At 38.6% G+C, this 20,212-nt stretch overlaps 3 protein-coding genes across 5 annotated transcripts; 1 reads left to right on the top strand and 2 right to left on the bottom strand.

Moving 5' to 3' along the window:
- Positions 1–85: 85 nt before the first annotated feature.
- On the bottom strand, positions 86–12,115 carry odf2b (outer dense fiber of sperm tails 2b). Of its 3 annotated transcripts, XM_074639497.1 has the most exons (18): positions 11,977–12,115; positions 10,841–10,988; positions 9,877–9,993; positions 9,144–9,286; positions 8,825–8,954; positions 8,612–8,743; positions 8,446–8,520; positions 8,295–8,366; positions 8,011–8,127; positions 7,406–7,576; positions 6,024–6,133; positions 5,368–5,503; positions 4,998–5,108; positions 4,516–4,779; positions 3,176–3,276; positions 2,876–3,038; positions 504–629; positions 86–407 (listed from the first exon to the last, which is right to left on the bottom strand). In XM_074639497.1, exons 2-18 carry the CDS (start codon positions 10,940–10,942, stop codon positions 261–263), a joined length of 2,217 nt encoding a protein of 738 aa, XP_074495598.1. In that variant the 5' UTR covers positions 10,943–10,988; positions 11,977–12,115; the 3' UTR covers positions 86–260. The 3 variants fall into 3 exon arrangements, with proteins under 3 accessions (XP_074495598.1, XP_074495597.1, XP_074495599.1); XM_074639496.1 differs by lacking the exon at positions 11,977–12,115 and having other exon boundaries at positions 10,841–11,186; XM_074639498.1 differs by lacking the exons at positions 10,841–10,988; positions 11,977–12,115 and adding an exon at positions 10,750–10,840.
- LOC141769962 (uncharacterized) lies at positions 12,031–14,852 on the top strand. Its single transcript, XM_074639516.1, has 2 exons — positions 12,031–12,472; positions 13,795–14,852. The coding sequence occupies exons 1-2, from the start codon at positions 12,031–12,033 to the stop codon at positions 13,947–13,949; spliced, it is 597 nt and encodes a 198-aa protein (XP_074495617.1). The 3' UTR covers positions 13,950–14,852.
- On the bottom strand, positions 14,034–18,770 carry seta (SET nuclear proto-oncogene a). The gene is made up of 8 exons (XM_074639510.1): positions 18,492–18,770; positions 16,601–16,658; positions 16,149–16,291; positions 15,933–16,036; positions 15,730–15,843; positions 15,389–15,559; positions 15,039–15,170; positions 14,034–14,952 (listed from the first exon to the last, which is right to left on the bottom strand). The coding sequence occupies exons 1-8, from the start codon at positions 18,562–18,564 to the stop codon at positions 14,929–14,931; spliced, it is 819 nt and encodes a 272-aa protein (XP_074495611.1). The 5' UTR covers positions 18,565–18,770; the 3' UTR covers positions 14,034–14,928.
- Between the last annotated feature and the right edge of the window lie 1,442 nt (positions 18,771–20,212).

Genomic DNA, 20,212 nt, shown 5'->3' with positions numbered 1-20,212 from the left:
TAGAAGGTGAAAAAGTTTTCAAATTTAGATACACGACAGATTGTAGATTTAAAAAAAAAAATATGTCATCAGAATCAAGAATTGTGCAGGACATTATTTATACAAAAGAATATACATACATTTTAGACAACTATAATGTGAGCATTTCATTTTAAAACATTTTTAATAATTTCATAGATAGTATAAAACGCTATACACTATAGTTTAGGTCTACTACAATGCTTTGGGAATGGATGAATGCTGGTCAGGTTTTTTTGCAGTCAGCTTGCAAGCAAAGATTCACCGAACACGTTTCCGTATGAGGTTTTGAGAAACTGAACATAGTTGTGCAGACTGCGGTTTGTAGAGTCCGACTGCTCCAGTCTGTCCTTCATGTTCTGCAGCTGACTCTGGAAACGACGCTCCATCTGGAGGAAACACACAGAAACAACACATATTTAAGAATTTAAAAGAACCAACAGTTTGAGTGTCCAACATGAAGATCCGTGGACGTCATGACGTACCTCCTCTTTGCTTCGCTGTAGTTGACTCTGTTCTGTTTTAGCTCGGCTCAGCTGGCTCTGCAGGTCCAAGGCTTTAGACTGAGACGTCCTCTCTTTGGCCAAAACCTTCTGCATGCTGTTGTCCACCTGCAGAAAAGAAAACAGGTTGAGTTTTCCCAAATTTACTAAAGTGCTGTACTTAGGTACAATTTTGAGGTACTTTACTTTACTTGAGTGTTTCCATTTTCTGCTACTTTCTACTTCTCCTCCACGACATCTCAGAGGCAAATATTGTACTTTTTACTCCACTACATTTAACTGATAACTTTAATTACAAGTTAGTTTGCAGATTTATATTAATAACACAAAATATAATCAACAAATGAATTATGATAGATAGAATAGTACTATAGATTAACATAAGACTTGATCCCCTGGGGAAAATTTTGGTTCTTACGGTATACTTTGATGCTGATACTTCTGTACTTTTAAGTACACTGTAGGGACCCAGAATCTGGCTGGTTTCAAGTGACCTCATGACCTCAGTAACCTGATCCTTGACCACAGGACTCATCTCAGTCCTCATTGGCTACAGTAACATTTCACCCAGAGGTGTGAAAATCACACAGAACAAAACCAGAGGAATGTTCTTTGTTCCTTCTCTTTCGTCTCTTTCTTCTCATCTGCTCATCTCTCCTGACGTGCCAGAGGTGAGCTGCTGCGCTCTCTCTGCTCTTCATCTCCTCAACCCAGGCTGACCTGGTTGAGGTGAACGGCTCTCAAGTCCAGAACTTGCAAAACAGTTCTGGTTCTGATCAATGGCCTGTTAGGAAACAGCCATTGCAACCAAGGAACCAAACGGCAGACGACGCGAGTGCTCTGCCCTTTCCACCAGCTAACTTCAAGCTATCAAGCAAAGAAGTTAGCACCAAACTAACAGCAAAGACGACCTCTTTGACTTGGAACCACAACTTCAACACATGGAATCACAAACCCTTTTCTTCCATGGATTGGTAACGTACTGGGCCTTAGCATTAGCAATCGCACACGGCTGAGCAAGACTGTCCAACTTTGATTTCTAGAAAGTACTTGTATTGATTTGGTTTAATGTTATTCATTGAGTTTGACTGTGTTGATTTATCTGTATTTGATTTTTGGGTAACTGGCTTTGCCACATCTGATGTGTTTAGTTTATGCTTCACATAGACAAGGTCTTGCATGCAAACTAACCATCTTTTCTAACCCACTGCATATCTAACACACATAAAGATCACATACACAAACTGTGAATTAGTTAAACATAAACATACAGCTTCAGATAATCTTAACCCCACATCACCCCCCTCTCTGTCCTTCTTCTCAGAAGAACAAAGAGGTCATGTGGTGACATGCTGATGGCCATCATTGATTCCGCCATCATTGATTCCGCCATCTTTGTAGTTTTACAGTGCCCGTCATTTTGTTTGTAGGCCATACAGACATTTTGAGACAAGAACCCATCTTGTTTCCCCCCCCTCTCTCTCTCTCACACACACACACACACACACACACACTTTGTTTGGTTTGTTTAGTTTAGTTATTTAGTTAGATTAATATTGTGTTTTGAACCTTTATTAACTTGTAAATAAATGTTTGTGGAATATACATGCTGGTCTCTTTAATGTTGCACAAGAGTGAATACTGCCAACCTCTGCTATGTCAAGAACTCCGATATCCTTCAACCTTTACTATCTATTTTGGTTATAGTTATTAATTTAATTATTAATCAACATTCCAAATTGATAGTTTAGCCTATATAATGAGACTATATTAACGTTTTGGTCATTGGTCCCTGATTCCAGGGTGGTGCCCCGTTTATTATTAATGTTTATTGATAATCTTTATTAATATTAATAATTATATTATTATTTATTAATTAATTTGCTAATAACCAAAACCTACCAAAGTAGAACCCCTACAACACTTTTGAATGTGGAATGAACTTGAGGAAGCCCTCTTGGTTGTGACGTTGTGTGTCATTACTCTTAAATTCACTGCTTAATCCAACACCAGCTCAGATAGAATTAAAATCAGGTTATTGCAGCCCATTAAAACACAATAATTGAACCTTCAGAGGTGCACTTTTGATTCACAGCTGGCCCCAATTTGTCTTTGTCTGCAGTATCCTGATTTTTAATTCTACAAAACTTTCACTAAATAGTCACAAAAGCCTCATTTCAGGCTTTAACTGCACTGAAAATATAGAAAAAATGGTCAGAACTGTAACAGGTGATATGTGTAAATCATCAAGCTGCCACTCTGTGGCTCTGAGACTGAATTGAGGTTAGAGTTATGTGATGTGTTGTTCTGTGGACGCTGAAGGTAAAAGAAGTGACTATACAGAATATTCAGACCTGTCTCTGTGCGTCGTCCAGAGTCTGTTGCAGCTGTCTGGACAGGACGCTGCACTCGCGCGTCTTCTCCTCCAGCTGCTGCTGAACGCTGCGGATAGTGGCGTCCTTTGAGGGGAGAGCCTGAGACATGTCTTTGTTCTCGACCCTCATGTCCTCCAGCCTCCTGCAACACACAACAGCGAAATCTACAGCCGCAGTCTGGAAAATGTATAGAAACCCATTTCTGTGTTGTCTGCAATCATTGTAGCTTCAGAATGTATATATTTATTTTTCAAAGACAGATCTGTAAGTGAACTGTACCTCTCTAAGTTGTGAATTTTCTCTTTGAGAACGTTGTTCTCCTCCTGCAGCAGCAGGTTCCTCTGCTGGAACGTCTCCAGCTGAGTTCCTTGCTGTTCCACCTGTGGACCAACACAATAAACAAGCAACACAGTGTCAGCCATGATAGAAATCCACCTCAATGGGACGTTCTGGTGGGACGTAGGGGTCTAAATCTCTGGCCATATAATAACAACGTCCATAGTGTGCGTGACAACGGGAAACTTTGTTGCATGTCACCCTGTCTCTCCCCTAATTTTCTCTATACTGCCTGCTTTCAAATAAAGAAAAATCCACTTCCTTGTTTCTGTGTACTTATCAATGTGATACATACATTACTTCACATTAAATAAAACAAACAAATGAAAATCCCCATTCAACCTCAATAACTTTCCCAAGGGACTAGCAACCTTTTGAGGAACTCATTGCGTTTTGTCCACAGGGACCAGGGTCTAAATTAAGTTCCAAGGACATTTTATCCTCCAAAAAGGCCCTGGTCGGGGGAAGTACTTTCTGAAAGTACAGGAACCTTCAGGGTGGAGTTTGCAGGGATGACTGTCGCTGATTGGCCAAACACACACAGAGAGCCGCTGTTTCAACTTGTGTACCGCTTCATTCATAAAACAAGGAAGTACTCTACTATCCATTTAGGACCATTTTAGGAAGAGGGGAGAGCATTTCTCTCTAATAAAATAAATAAAAAATAAATGCAAAAATAAATAAAAAGTGAATGCAAAAATAAATTAATAAAAAAAAGTAAATGCAAAAATAAATACATAAAAAAAATTATAAAAAATAAATACATAAATAATGAAAGGGAAAATTAAACAGAAGAGTAAATACAGAAGGGAATTAATACAAAGATAAATAAATAAATAAACAAATTAAAACAGAAATATAAATTTATGTCACATTTTATCAATTAATTACTGGCTACATTTATTTTTAATATTTTTACTACATTTAATAACATCTTTATTTATTTATCGAGTCATTTATTTATTTATTCATTCATTTATTTTTTATTTTGGCAGGTTCCGTCCTCCATAGTTTTCTGCAATAGTCCAAAATCCCACTGGCTTTTTGTCGAGGGAACCAGGGCGATGCTAACTTCAGGGTTGGCCTACAAAAATACATCATTCCTGCAGCACTAAGAAGCTCTGAAACTCCAGACCTCATCTCTCCAGATCCTGTGACTTTAGTTTAAAACCTTCGATTTCAACGAACAACTGAAGTACAACAAAGTAAACCTTCAGAATTGCACCTATTTCTCTCCCTCCATCTATCAAAGCTCTAACATCACTCCCAGGCTGTTTATGTACCTTGTGTCTGACTTCAGAGAAGGCCGAGTTGTGCTCCATGTTCCTCCTCTCGTGGGCGTCGGCCTCCAGCTGGGCGTCTCTGAGCTGCTGCTCCGTCCTCCTCAGTCTGTCGGGCAAAGTCTCGAGCTCCCTGAGCCGACCCAGCAGCTCCCTCCTCAACTGCTCCGTCTCCCTCTCCAGGCTCACCTTCACCTCCCGCGCCTCCTTCTGTGTCATCTCCAGCTGCAGGCAGTACTCCTCCGATTCCAGACGAACCTGCTGGACCTGCACAGAGAAGCATCACGTCACTACAACACATTAAACTTCAACACTTTCTGGTTAAGTGTTTCCATGAGGAGATTAGATATAATGTGTTTTTAAGAAGGAGGAGGATTTTCTCAACACATAAAGGAACACTTCATCCTTCAGTTTATCACAAACATTCAACATCAACACATCTGGAGATACCTGGTTTTCAATAGACTGGAAGAGGATGTCTGTACCTTCTTCTTGTATTTCTCCACCAAGTTTTCGTGCTTTTTGATTGACGATTTTAGCCGCCGGGCTTCAGCCTGCAGACCGCTGAGCTTCTCCTCAGAGGACGTCAGCTGACCCTAAATATGATGCATGATAAATACCATTGAAACATGTTTGCTTTAGTGATCAGATATCATGAAACAGTAGAAGAAGAAGCTGTAAAAATAAAGATAATTTAACAATATTTTCTGTTGAAAAAATTTGCTGCAAAATAAATCAAAACACATTTACGTGATGATGATTCATAAACACTCAACTATCATAATGTAGAGAACTCTGCATTTTGATTTAATAAATGAAAATGAACTACTGATTAAATGATTATTCTGAAGGTACCCTGAGTCTCTGGTTGTCCAGCTTGGTGGAGGCGTTTTCAGCGCTGAGGTGATGAAGGTGATCTCTGAGCTCCTCCCTCTCCGTCCGACTCCTCTCCTCCGCTGAGTGACGCTGAGAGTTCAGCTCCGTCACCTGACTGTGATGGAAACAGGAACGTAAAGGTTGTGTTATGTTGTCGTCACAATCCCTACAATTATATGTTTTTTAAATTTATCTAAATGTATATTCATGTCACTTTTCGAGACTGTTTAACTGCAAACTTTTCAAATGTGATGACGTTGAAAATAAATGTATCTTTGACACTCTCACAGCACATTTCACACTACTCTATATACTGTTTATTCTTTTATGACTTTTTTTTAATGACTTCTTTTTGTTTTTTACAGAATTAAATAACTGGCTTGAATACACCAGAAAAAATTGAATGATGCAATTTTGGAACAATATTTTTAGACCTTTGTTAGACTTAATTTAAAAAAGGTAATACTTATTCCATTAATTTTCTCTTAACTTGAGAGTAAAACTTTTACTTTGCAGAAAAAAATCTAAGTTCTAATATGAAAAAGTAAGTAAAATGTGAAAATGTTTTTTGGTTCTTCCTGCAGTGCACATCGTGATGTTTTACAGCAACAAACGAAATGTAAACATGAACTCACACTTTGAGAGCAGCGATGTCCTCTTCCAGCTGAGCTTTAGCGGCGGCCTCTTTAGAGTGGCGGAGGCACCAGTCACTGGATGTGGACAGAGTTTGAGCCAACTGGGATTCCTTAAACAAAATACACATGTTGTCTAATCATTATTTAGTCATATGGAGTTATTTCACACCTGGAGTACACTTATAATTTAAGAAATGTTGCGGAGACTCCTGACAAAAGGATGTAGGAGCTACGAGACCTGATTCACAGTATAGTAGGACTGGAAGACTGCTACTGAACCAAGAGGCTGGCTGAACTTTCTTTGAACTTGATTTGCATAAAAGCACGCGATCAGAGACAAGACACCGCCACCAGTGAGGAAACTCATTAGCATGCAGGATGATCCACAGAGAGGTCTGTGGATCATCCTCAGGAACCGGGACTTTGTAGAAAGACATGTAGCTTTGTGTACAGGACTCATCTCTGCCCATCACTCTGATGTTTCACACATCGTGAGGCATTTTCCAACACACATGTGCTGGCTTAGCTTGCCTCGGTTTTACTCAGCGTGTCAGCCCAGCACGGCAGGGATTTGCATCTCTATTACAACAGAGCTACCCGCCGGAGGCTGTGTGTAACCATAGCTGTGACCAGTGGTCAAAGGAGCGGCTGTAAAACGGTGAATAAAAACATTTAATTTCCTATATTCTTCACAATAAAAGTCCCGTTATTTTTCCTGCCTGTTCTCTTCCGCCCTGCAGTATTAGTAGATTTGTCTGTATTATGAATAGCCGCTAACAAAGCCCCACTAATTTAGAGATAAACATTTACTTACAATAAATTTTGCACAATAAAAGTCCCGTCGTTATTTTGTCATTTAAAAGCTTTAATTATGAAGCAGCAAAATCGTGAAATGTTGGGTTTTCATCAGCAGCAAATTCTCTTATGAAGACTCTTATGAAGCTGAAAGTGAAACAGTAAAATAAAGCAGATATCTGAAAGTACAAACAGAGACACACAGGAGAGAAACTAAATTTCAAACCATAAAGATCTGGTCAGAAGTTACAAAAGTACAGAGAGCTGAACACATAGAGACTTTTAAAAAGTCTCTCTGGTCTTCTTCACAGATTTGAGTCTCGCTTGCAACACAGGCTTGTTTGAGGGGGATAAGGGGGCTCATGAAGGTTGACCGTGGCCGGCCAGACGTCACCACAACCCACTTCGAGGCAGACTTGCCCCAACTCCGGAGTAGGCACATCTCGAGCGTGGAAGCGACACAAATTGATGCGCTAGAACAGGTATTGGAAACGCAAATCAGCGCAGCATGGTTTGACTTGGCGTGGCTAGAAGTGTCAATGAGAAAGCCCTAGTGGTGTGGACCTGTGATACCTCTGAACACTGACCTTCTCCTGCAGTTTTGCTGCGAGCTGCCTGGCGGTCTCTTCGGCTCGCTCGGCCTGCTGGGTCAGCAGGGCCAGCACCTCCTGGTCTTGCCGCTCCTCTTCCTCCTCTTCTCTCTGCTGCCTCAGAGCCTGCAGCTCCTCCTGCTGCTGCTCGTAGCTCTGCTGCAGCCTCTGCTCCACACAGAGAAGGAAACACACATCCAGTTTCAGTGGTGGGATGTAACTAAGTACATCTACTCAGGTACAATACTTAAGTACACATTCAAGGTACTTCAACTTTACTTGAGTCTTTTCTTTTCCTCCCACTTTCTACTTCTACTCCACTACATCTCAGAGGGAAATGTTGTACTTTTTACTCCACTAATTATCTGACAGTTTTAGTTACTCTACAAATTAAGATTTTTGCACAAAAAACATACAAGGAGCTTCTAAAATATGACTCTAGGTAATCAGAGTCATGTCTTACACAAACCTACGGAGAGTTTTTATCCCTCAGAGCTGAAATATGTTGGGACAGTGTGTGTTGAACCGATGAAAACAACTGGTCCACATCTGACAGTTCAAGTGTCTGTGTCTGTATTTTATTGTATTTTACGTTCACAGACCTGAATCTGAGCAGCCAGAATGGCCTTTTCTGCTTCTGTTCTGTTCAGCTCAGATTCCAGATGGTCGCGGGTCGACTGAAGGATTCTTGAAAGCTCCTCCGTCGTCTTCACGTTGTCCTGTCATGACAGAGAGACAGAGGGAGAGGGTGAGTTTCTATTTGTGAACACCTGAACCTTAAAATGTGTGTGAGACATATCAACCTTTTTCTACCACGCTATGACAGAATACAAAGTTTTTGTGAACCAGCGTAGTAGCAGCACAAATCTAATGGTAAGTTTCAAACCTTTTCAAAGTCCAAATGCTCAGCAAGCTTAAAAGCCTCTTTCTCTTTGTTGGTGAATTTGGCCACAAGTCGCTGTAAGAGAAGAAGAACAGAAGTCAGGTGTCTGATGATAACGTACATCACTGCATATGACCAGGTGATAATTACTCACAATGTTCTCTGCTTCACTGTCAGTCAGTCTCTTCATGAAGGCATCTTTCTGCTCTGACCACACCAGTGATTCTCTCTGTGGATACAACAACAAAGCATACATGTAACAGTCAGAAGAGAATTACTGACATTTGACTCTCCTTGAGTTGTTCTTCTACCTCCTGTACCTCGTATTCACTCCACTCTCTGAGGAGCTCTCGAAGGCTGTGATTCGTGTTGTCAAACATCTCAATCTTCTCCAGCAACAAATCCTGCTGCCGTCCCACTGATGTTGCATGCAGCTTTGACAGCCGCTTGTCCTAAATAAATAAATAAACGGATTAATAAAAACACGATCATGTACAGCAAAATAACGCATGCATCTATCCCTCCAGATTTACCTTACTGAGGCTGTCAATAGTTTCCTTTAGGGCTGTCAGCTGATTAGCCACCGCTACGCCGTCGATTTCTGCTTCTACGAGCGCCCTCAGGAGCACGTCTGTCTCTCTGTGTTGACCCCGAGAATCCGACCTGTAAGCAAGAGGAAAGAAAATCGAACTTAAATAAAATAAGATAAACCTTTATTAATCCTCAGGAATGAAAAGTACATTACTTGAATTTATAGTTAACACTAATAAAGTGTGTTAAAGTGTGTTTCCTTTGAATAGGAGACATCAGAACAAAGCTTTGTTATTTTCCAGCTGCTGAAGAGACTCTTACTTCTTTAAATCACGAATGCTCTCTTGCTCTCTGAGGAGGACACTGAGGTTTTTGGATACTGCAGAGAGCTCTTCTTCCTGCTCCTCATCTTCATCACGCTGATATCCGATTCCACTTTCTGATCGATACTCCGCTCTGCTTCTCTGATCATAAAACACAAACAAACACAACTCATTACAAAATGTACTACAGAGCTGAGTATTAAACACTAAATATCTGTCCTGAATTCTGCAATCAAAACAGGAGCTGAAATATTTTTTAAAGAAAAAAATATTCAACCTCTGAAGTTTGTAAAGTACTCAGTGCAGCCTGATTTCCTACCAATAAATGCTGCATATCGGTATACGTATAACCTCCATTTCATCCAATCTGAGCTTATTCAGTGCATCATGTTTGGAACATGTTTGTGTGCTGATTAAATGCAAAATCATAAAACTAAAGCAGCCATCATTTTGTTTTACAGGGGTCAAATTTCTTCTCTGAATGTTGCTGTTTCAACAAACAATCACACACAATTAAAAGAAGATATAGAAGCTTTGAATGGACAGCAGCTAACTTCAGTGGGTAGCTAAACAAGCCATGAAACAAGATTATTACTTCTTGCTCTGTTCTGTTTAAATTCTGATTTGTTTATGTAATCAGTCTCCCAGCTGTGTTCATTTGCCAGCATATTTATTACTTTATTGGCTCTGGTTTAAAGCATGGCAGTGAGAGATAAACACTATAAAGATACCTGACACTTGTACGAGCCCACATCTCTTCTGCAGGACAGTCTTCCTGGAGGGATCCACGGCGTCCGGACCTTTGGCCTCCCTCCTTCTCCCCTCACCTGGGCATCTTTTGTCCTATTCTGCATTTAAAATGAGGGATTCCACCAGTAAAACACATTAGACTTTATGATAAATTAATCATTTTGTTTATTTAATTGTAAAAAAAACCTGTATAATAGCAGTATAATACTACTGTATTTCCAGCATAATACTACTGTATTCCCAGTGTAATAAAGCAGTATAATACTACTGTATTTCCAGTATAATACTACTGTATTCCCAGTGTAATAAAGCAGTATAATACTACTGTATTCCCAGTGTAATAAAGCAGTATAATACTACTGTATTTCCAGCATAATACTACTGTATTCCCAGTGTAATAAAGCAGTATAATACTACTGTATTTCCAGTATAATACTACTGTATTCCCAGTGTAATAAAGCAGTATAATACTACTGTATTTCCAGCATAATACTACTGTATTCCCAGTGTAATAAAGCAGTATAATACTACTGTATTTCCAGTGTAATAAAGCAGCATAATACTACTGTATTCCCAGTGTAATAAAGCAGTATAATACTACTGTATTCCCAGTGTAATAAAGCAGTATAATACTACTTTATTCCCAGTGTAATAAAGCAGTATAATACTACTGTATTTCCAGCATAATACTACTGTATTCCCAGTGTAATAAAGCAGTATAATACTACTTTATTTCTAGTTTAATAACGCAGTACAATACTACTGTATTTCCAGTATAATACTACTGTATTTCCAGTATAATACTACTGTATTTGCAGGTTAATAAAGCAGTATATATATAAGTATATATTGACCTGTGGAGTCCTGCTGGGACTCCTCCTCATCTGAACATGGACCGGTGTATTTATAGGTGTAATAAAGTAGTATAAAGCAGTATATAGTGACCTGAGGTGTCCTGCTGGGACTCCTCCTCATGTGGACATGGACCGGTGTTGTCTCCGGGACGTGGACGTGAACCGGCGGCGGCGGTGAATCCCGGGTTCTCATCCTTTAGAGACTTTACAACAACATTCAGACCTTCGTTCCGCATCAACTACGACCAAAACAAACAAACATAAAGAATATAAATGAAGCTAAACGGCAGTTCATCACTACCGAGCTGAGTTAGCTCATGCGTTAGCTACATGATTCATGTTTACTAGATAAATCACGACGCTTGTCTGTGTGGAGCGGACGGTTGTTTGGATCCACAAAAGACGTCTCTGATTGGCCCGTTTGCAGTATCCCCGTCTGTGATTGGCTGAGGCGAGTTTACAGTAAGCGTTGCCCGTGGTAACCACTGGAAATAACGGGTGACGCTTAAAACCAACCGTTAAAATGCATTAATTATGATCACTTTACAAACTATCTAATATTTTTAATTTCACGGCCTAATTTTGTGGAATTTTTAAAAAAATATATATTAATCGTAGCCTAATGTAAATATATATTTTTGTATCTATCCATCCATTTTCTGGACTGAAACTCAATTTCAAAACCACGAATTAAAAGGAAAATAAACCAAAGATATCACGTTTTTTTGCATCTATTCATCAGAAATCAAAAGATGTAAAAGACAAGATGACATTTTCCCAAATAAAATTATAGAAAAAAATTTACAAAAATTAAATTAAATTTCAAACATTTAACCTTCTTAACACACAAAAAAAAGTATTGTACAGATTAAATGCAGCTAATGTACAACTGAAGTGACTTTTATATTAAAGTAAATTAATAAAAAAATTTAATTAGTAATTTAACCGTTATGTGACGTCATAATAATAATGATGTAAAAGTAAAATGTACGCAGTTTAGAGTAGGAAATGGTTGAGATGACGTCACTTCCGGTTTCTTTCCCTGGCACTTCCGGCCGTTAGTTAGCCTAAACAAACCAAGCTAACTAACTTTATTATGCAGTAATTTCTTAAGTTAACTAATCACCATATAGTAGTGTATGTACACTACAAGTTAGTATACTTAAATGATGAATGCGATGTACTTTCGATTGGTATTTGATAAAGAAACGACACGATGTAGCTCACCTCAGCTACAAACAGCTAGCAGTTTATGCTAAGCTAGTTTGTGATTAGCCTCCCATGTGTGTGAGAGACGCAGCGATGATGCAGGCGAGGAGGCTGCAGGTGTTAATAACACAGTATATCTGCTTCGTGCTGCTGTTTCATCCCGCTGCATACCAGCCCGGTGAGGCGTGTGCTGCAGGGTTAGAGGAGGAGGCGACCAGCAGCAGCAGCTCAGCAGCCCTGATCCTCTGCAGGACGTGCGGACACGAGCTGGCGGTCGGATCGGACATCCACCTGGTCCCCAGCCGGCTGGCGCTCTCCAGCCGCAACGACACCTCCATCGGAGGTCGGAGGGTTAACATCCAGCTGTTCGAGAACCCCCACGGACACCAGTTCGAGGTGATCACGTTCAGAAAGGCGGAGGTTGCTCAGCACTGGCCGGCAGATAAACACTTCACCTGGTTCCCAGGGTTCTCCTGGACGGTGGCCACCTGTCCTCACTGTCACACTCATTTAGGTGCGTACGAAGAGCCAGTAATAGTCCACAAATATACAGTATATATCTACAAAATACTGAGTACGAAAAGCCAGTAATAGTCCACAAATATACAGTATATATCTACAAAATACTGAGTACGAAAAGCCAGTAATAGTCCACAAATATACAGTATATATCTACAAAATACTGAGTACGAAGAGCCAGTAATAGTCCACAAATATTACAGTATAACTTTTGAAAATACAGTAAAGAAATCATGCATACTCGAGTAACTCTAGAGAAATATTCATCTTGTATCTGTGCTACACTTTCTTAGTCAGAATTTGGTTAATTTCAACTTTCTAATTTTAACTCAAAGCTTAAGTTAAGTCAAATATCTTTAGGAATAAACACTTGTAAACATTCTTCTGAAAAAACTTCTGCCACAATTTGTTTACAGTATACATCTTCAAAATACTCAACTTAAAAACAAGTTATTCATTGTTGAGAGCAGTTTGTTTACTGTGAGATGAAACAAACATCACATCTACAACCAGGAAATAAACATTGTTCTATAAAAAAGTTGGATGTTTATGCCTGTTTTGGTCACTTGTCATCATACTGATGGAAAAGCATGTAATATTTATGCTATTTAACAACTTTGAAGAAATATTGTAAATCTTGAAATACTTATATCTACACCATAGACTTTAGTAATCTGAATTAAATGTATGTTATAGAGTATAACTTGAAATATGCCACATTTAAAAAAGGAAGTTATTCAGTCATTTAATTCAGGAGATACTTATGAAATACTTGTATTTATCATATAATCTGTGGACCTAAGACTTGATATACAAAATCCTTAATTATGAAAAAAATAAATCAAAGTTAAAATTAAGTTCTGCACTCTTGTAACTTTGTTATAATTAAGACTGAGATCATAAAGATTTACTGTCTCAGTTTGGGAGCAAATAAGTCAAATTAAAAATAAAGTAAAATATCTTATGCATACTCAGCATTCAGTTTGGTAAATGAAATTAGGGAGCAAGTAATAACTTTAAACATAGCTAAAGTTAAGTCAAATATCTTTACGAATAAACACTTGGTACAATTTTTCTGGAAAACTTTTGATGATTTGTTATGCTCATATTCAGAGCAAGTGATAATTTAAATTAAAATATCTTATTCTCAAAGAAAAATAAAGTTACGCACACTGAGGTTATCTCAAACTATACTTGACAGACTTCCCACTTGTTTGAATCCATGTGCTGTATTTTATATGATATGCTGCCCCTTTATAAACGTCTTAACAAGTCACCATTTGAGTTTCAGATAACCGATTGTTTTTCTTACTCCAGGTTGGGCCTTCCAGCCCATCGACTGGCCAGAAACGGTCACACAAACCAGATTTGACGAGTCGGAGCACACCTTTCTGGCTTTAATCACCCATCGTCTACTAAGAGAAGACTTTGCATCAAGCCTGCTTATGACTCCGAAATCCTTCAAGAGCTGACGGACTTTTGACTGTACAATTAACCCAGGTGCCTTTGCTGCTACCTAAATCTATTTTTTTTAAATAAATTTCTATGCACTCACGTGTAAACACAGTAAGTTTTATTATTGTAACAAAGCAAGTTTTACACCTCAAATTTAAAACATTTTCTTTTCCCTCTCAGCGGAAAAGGAAAGGTGATTAAATGCAACTTCTATGAGATAACAGGTATTTTTTATTATTAATATTTTACCCATGAAGCAGTAGGGGCCAAAATTTACAAGCTTGTTTTTTTCCATTTTGTTCTTTATTAAAAATGTCATTTCAAATCTCATGGATATCTGTAAAACAATACAATGAAAAAAAAAAAGTCCCATAGAAATGGTGTCAAAATAACCACTCTCCCCAATAACCAACATACTCCTGCCCCTCCCCATCTTGCCCCACCCCCCGCCCCGCCCCCTAAACATTACAAGTCAAAAGGAATGAGCTGGTACTCGTTAACCACATAAAGGGAAAAATAACATTTTTTTTCAAGGGATCAACACCTGAACTGAAAAAAAAAAATTATATGGGAAAAGAAATTGAGGTCAACTAGCGCTGGGTCACTACACCATGGCTTTAAGTCAATTTACCACACAACCTTGAACAGGAGGAATTCAGTGTGAATTGTCTTCAAATTCTACTCAGGATGCCGTGCTGATTCTATTTTTATATATTTTTTTATTATTATTATTATTATTGAGATGACTTTGGGGATGGTACTCACAATTCAGGGCAAAGTGCCATTGGCCTTAGATGAGTCAAAGGAGAACATAACATGGCACCAACAAGGTGAGAGGCTTCAGAATGGAAAACGAAGCACACAGATTTATAAAAAAAAAATAATAACAGTAAAAAAAAAAAAAAAAAAAAAAATTAAAACCTTTGCTCCCGAATGTGAGTGGAAAAACCAAACAGGGAATAGAAGGTTTAGGGTCTGGGTAGATGATGTTATTTCTTAGTCGTCTTCACCCTCGTCATCCTGAAAGAACAAGATATCAGAAAGTCAGTGACTGTTGAGGACAAACTACTTTTAATGACACCCGCATGACTCCGTTATCACTCTACCTCTCCATCTTCTCCATCATCCTCTTCGTCATCCTCTCCATCTTCATCTCCCTCCTCGTCTATGTCCTCCAGACCCTCCTCATCCTCTTCATCATCTTCACCTTCACCCTCTTCGTCATCCATGTCAGGGACCTAGAGATGAAAATCATTTTTAGAACTTTTGTTTGTCTTTTAGTTATACCAGACATAACAGAAAAGTTTCCTGCCCTGGAGGCTGGAATAGATTTGATCAGAAAGATACCCGGAACATCCACTCAAAGATGACATTAAAATAAAACATGCAGCTAAAAGATGTCTGCTTATTGTGGAAAGTGACAGCGAAGGAAATATTAACCCGTTCGTAAACATACCAGGTAGTACTGCAGGGGGTTTGGCCAGATGTCGTCCTTGATGACCTCCCCGAGCTCATCAGCGCCGGCGTCAGCGTGATCAGTGAACCAAGTGAAGAAGCTCTCTGGCTCTTCATGTTGTCTCTTCCTTCCTGCTTTGTTCTGTGTCTGGCTGGAGCGCTTGGTCAGGTCCTACAAACAAATGGGAGAAAAACAAGATGTATGAACTGTTGAAATAAATGTGAAGTTAAAAAAAATAGACACTGAATAAGGATTAAAAGAATGCTACCTAACTGGTTGTAGATAAAGAAGCCTGACGTTTACTTTGCAGGCAGCAAACAAACTCAGAAAGTTACACATACCTTTCCTGATTTCCATTTGATTTCTGTCGACTTTGAAGATGGGTCTCCGCTCTCATTCAAATGGAACTCTTTGGAAAGTACTTTGTTTTCGAAGTACGGATTTTCATCGAAATACTAGGAAGACAAAAAATGACAAGGTAAGAACACAATAAACAACTTGCACCTCCATGTTGTGTGTATGTGTGCATCATTACAATACTTACAAAATCTATTCTGTAGCCTGACTTGATGTCTTCGAACTCTGTCACCTCCACTCGGCTCAGGTAATGAAGTGCTTCTTCATCTTCCTCTCCCAGTAGGGCAGATACTGTGTGGGGGGGGGGAAGAAACAGATTAAACAGATCAGACTTAACTTCATTCAAATTTTTGTCATTGTGATTATTTCCGTGGCAATAAAAACCTCATGATGAATTGCTCACCTTGTGGATGGTTGACAAACGTGGTGACCCAGAAGTTGGGGATTTTGGCGATCAGTTCTGACCTCTTCTGAAAGAATGGCTGACGGAGTTTGTTGTATTTCTGTTCTACTTTGAGGATCTCCTCGCTGGCTTGCTCGTTCAACCTGAAGGAAAAAATAAATAAATTACAAACTAAATTTAAAAAACAGTTTTGACTGTCCATGCAGGCAAAAATAATTATTCGTTATGCATTTCAATCATATTTATTTAGAGACAGTAATGTCAAATAGTGCACCATTGAGGGCTGAAATTCTGCAGAATTTCATGGCAACCACAGATTACAGCATCTGACTTCACCAGTCACTTCCTCTTCATTTAAATTATGTACTAATCACCTCTTGAGTTTTCTGCTGGGAAGAAAGCCCTACAAGGACATAAGCATGACACCAATAATTTATGGTACTTTTTATTACCTGTCAATTTCGTTTTGAACTTCGTCGATGTGTTCAATAGCTTCTTGCTGCTCTTTCTCTGTGAAAAAAAAAAATGACGTGTGTTATAAAATGTGCAGAAGTTATAACAGTCAAGACTGAAACAAAAAAAAAACATATTTAAAAAGTGTGTATTAACTTGTGCATGCATGCAAAACTAGGCGATTGTGAGTTGCTTTATAGACCCGCAATTAACTTCTTCCTAAAAAGGTCTAAGGAGGGATGTTTTGCCAATTCTAATAGTTTTGTGTTTACATTATTTAATCCATCAGTAGTTCGCAGGTAAATCACGGTAGTTGCTGAAGTTATCTGGCGGATTATAGAACCAGGGCTCCAACCGGAGGTTACGGTAATATGAGCGGCCAATAGCTGCAGCTCTAGCGGGCTCAGACTCTCACCGTTTCCTGCCGGCTGCTACAGACAAGACAAGGCCGCGTGGTTTAAATATGGGACACACACAGAAGGACAGAGAGAGAGCCGCGATAACGTGAAAGCGAGGGACAGATGCCAGAAACAGACCCCCTTTAACGGACTAACCGGTGCTCACACTGCCGAGCTAAACACCCTGATGTCTAAATATAATACATACAAAGTTTAACTTATTAAAAGGTGGGTGGATTTACATTTTGAAGAGTAACAAAATCATTGTTGAAAGCTGCTCAGCTCTGCACTCACTGATCTTTACTCCATGGACTTACTTTTACTTGACAAGCATACTTTGTAATGTGCTATTATTGTGTGTAACTGTATTTTGTATGTTCTTTATTGTATGACTCTGTAGTATGTTTTCTTTGTTTTGACCTGCACAAGGGACTACAGATGTTAAATTATCTTAAAGCTATAATCTGGTATCAAATGGTGACATTTGAACTGCACATGGTCCCTTTTAAATAAAATAATGAAATAAAAATAAAAGAAACACACCGTGGTCAGCTAGCCAGCCAGCGTAAGGTAACATTACAACAACACTAGCTGGCTAACAGCTAATGCATGAATTAAATTGTCCAATTCTCCACCTATTAAACACTATAATGGTAGTTTAAGCATATAAATCTATTAGGAGGTGATTTAACAACAGCACACAGAACAATGCTCATCCAGCCTCATTGATCTTAACTTCATGGTCTTGCTTTTACTTGACAAGCATACTTTGTGATGTGCTATTATTGTGTGTAGCTGTGTATATTGTGCGTTTTATATGTTCTTTCTTATTTGACTAGTAGTATGTTTCTTTGTTTTGACCTGCACAAGGGACTACAGATGTTAAATTAGTTTAAAGTCATAATCTGGTACTGTGCATCAAATTGTGACATTTATGTTTTTAAAACTGCACATGGTCTCTTTTAAATAAAATAATAAAATAAAAGAAACACACCGTCGCCAGCTAGCAGCCAGCGTTAGGTAACATTACAACAACAACAGTAGCTGGCTAACAGGCTAATGCATGAATTAAATGCTCCAATTCTTTAATTATTAAACACCATAATGGTAGTTTAAGCACATATACATCTATTTGAGGTGATTTAACAACAGCACACAGAACAATGCTCCTCCAGCATCGAAACACAGGCCACTCAGGTTAGCAACCAACGACACAACCGGCCACGCTGAAGATGCTAACATGCTAACATGGCCTCTAACAACAGCGGGACATGCTAATGCTAACATGCTAATGCTAACAAATGCGTTAGCTGTGCAGCGCTGGATGTTATCGTTAAATGTGAAAGAAAGGTGCAAAAGAAAGGAGTTAAATGAAAGCACTACATACACTCATTGTTAATAATATCACGCCCTTTGTTATTACAGATACATGATTGTTAGAGAGGAGAAGAAAGTGTAGTAAAATGGCGGTGAACAGGAGGCCGTGTCTTACCGGAGGTCTCGTCCGCTCCGTCATGGTTCGAGTTCAGCTCCTTTTTACTCACTTTTGCCGCCGAGGCCGACATGTTTTCGCGAGCTGGGTTAACTTACAAGACGACCGAGAGAATAGCTGGTAGCTTTGAACTCTGGTTTTTATCCTGGAAACAGGAGAAAGTTCACACAGAAGAAGAAGAAGAAGCAGAAGAAGCACCAACAACGTGCTGCTGCTGCTGCTGAACCACAATGATGAGGAGGAGGAGGAGGAGAGCGAGGAAGTCACAGCAACCAACCGCCGCTCACGCGCTCCTTTCATGAACAACGCGCTAGTGATGTGGTGGTGGCGAACGAGTAGTCTCTTTGAGCCGGCTCCTTTTAAGTGAATGCAATTCAATTCAATCCAATTGAAATCACTTTATTTGTCCCCGAGGGGCAATTGTAGAGGCTCTAGAGGAAATTTTGAAACATTTTAAAAGTTAAAAATAATGATACCAATATAGTACTAATACTAGTTAAATACTTAAAATAGTGCAGTATACACAGTATAGGCAGGGCAAGGCAGCTTTATTTTTATAGCACAATTCAGCAACTAGGGCAATTCAAAGTGCTTTACATAAACATTCAAGAACATTATGACAAAGTGCAAAAGAACATTAAGAAATAATTAAAACAGTTATAAAAACATTAAAGATTAGAAAATAAAAACAAGCTAAAAATTAAAAGCTAGGATAGAAGCTAAAATAGAATATAACACACAAGAGTAAAAGCTCTAGTGCAGTATATAAGATCATTATCTGGTTTAATAAAAGGCAGCAGCAGCAAACAGGAAAGTTTAAACTTTGATTTAAAAGAAGTGAATTTTTTTAAATGAATTCAATTCAATTAAATTCAATTCCATTCCATTCAATTCAATTCAAATCACTTTATTTGTCCCCGAGGGGCAATTGTAGAGGCTCATAAAATAGTACAATTAACAACACAAAACACGAAATTTCGAAACATCTTAAAAGTTAAAAATAATGATACTAACATAGTACTAATACTAGTAAAATACTTAAAATAGTGCAAAATAGTGCAGTATACACAGTATACGGTACATATGGATATATATATTTTATTTATTTATTTAAAACAATTTTTTTTATATATAGCGTCAAATCATAACAGAAGTTATCTGCGGCGCGCTGACGGTCTACAGGTACAGAGCAGGAGGGAGAGGAGGAGAGAGTGTGGTGCACGAATAGCAGACAAGATGAGTGACAGTCGGAAACGAAGCAGCATGTAAAATTATTCTGGAAATTATAAGGTTTAGTATAATTATATTGAATAATTTAAGATAAGATCAGATAAGATAAGATAAGATAAGATGAACCTTTATTAATCCCCAGAGGGAAATTCAGGTGTTAAAGCAGCAACAATAGAAAACATAGTGAAACACAGGAGAGGCTAAGGTATACAAAAATTATAAAAACAATAATAGAGATATAAAAGATACTGAGTGAATGGGTGAACATAGTTAGTGCAGTCCATCATAAATAAATGTAGTATGTGCAATAAATAAATGTAATATGTACATATGTGCAGTCTATAAAGTGGTATATAGCATGTATAGTGTAAAGTGATATATGTGCACACATACTAATCATAGGTCAAAACAGCGCTAAATTTGGCTGAATTATAAAAGGCAGAAGTGGTAAAACAAAGAGCCGTTTGGGAGCCGAAAGAGCCGGCTCTTCT

Source organism: Sebastes fasciatus, chromosome 6, assembly GCF_043250625.1.
Source record: "Sebastes fasciatus isolate fSebFas1 chromosome 6, fSebFas1.pri, whole genome shotgun sequence".
NCBI lineage: Eukaryota > Metazoa > Chordata > Actinopteri > Perciformes > Sebastidae > Sebastes > Sebastes fasciatus.
The sequence above is the reverse complement of the archived record's forward strand: the minus strand, read 5'-3'. Positions and strand labels throughout refer to the sequence as shown.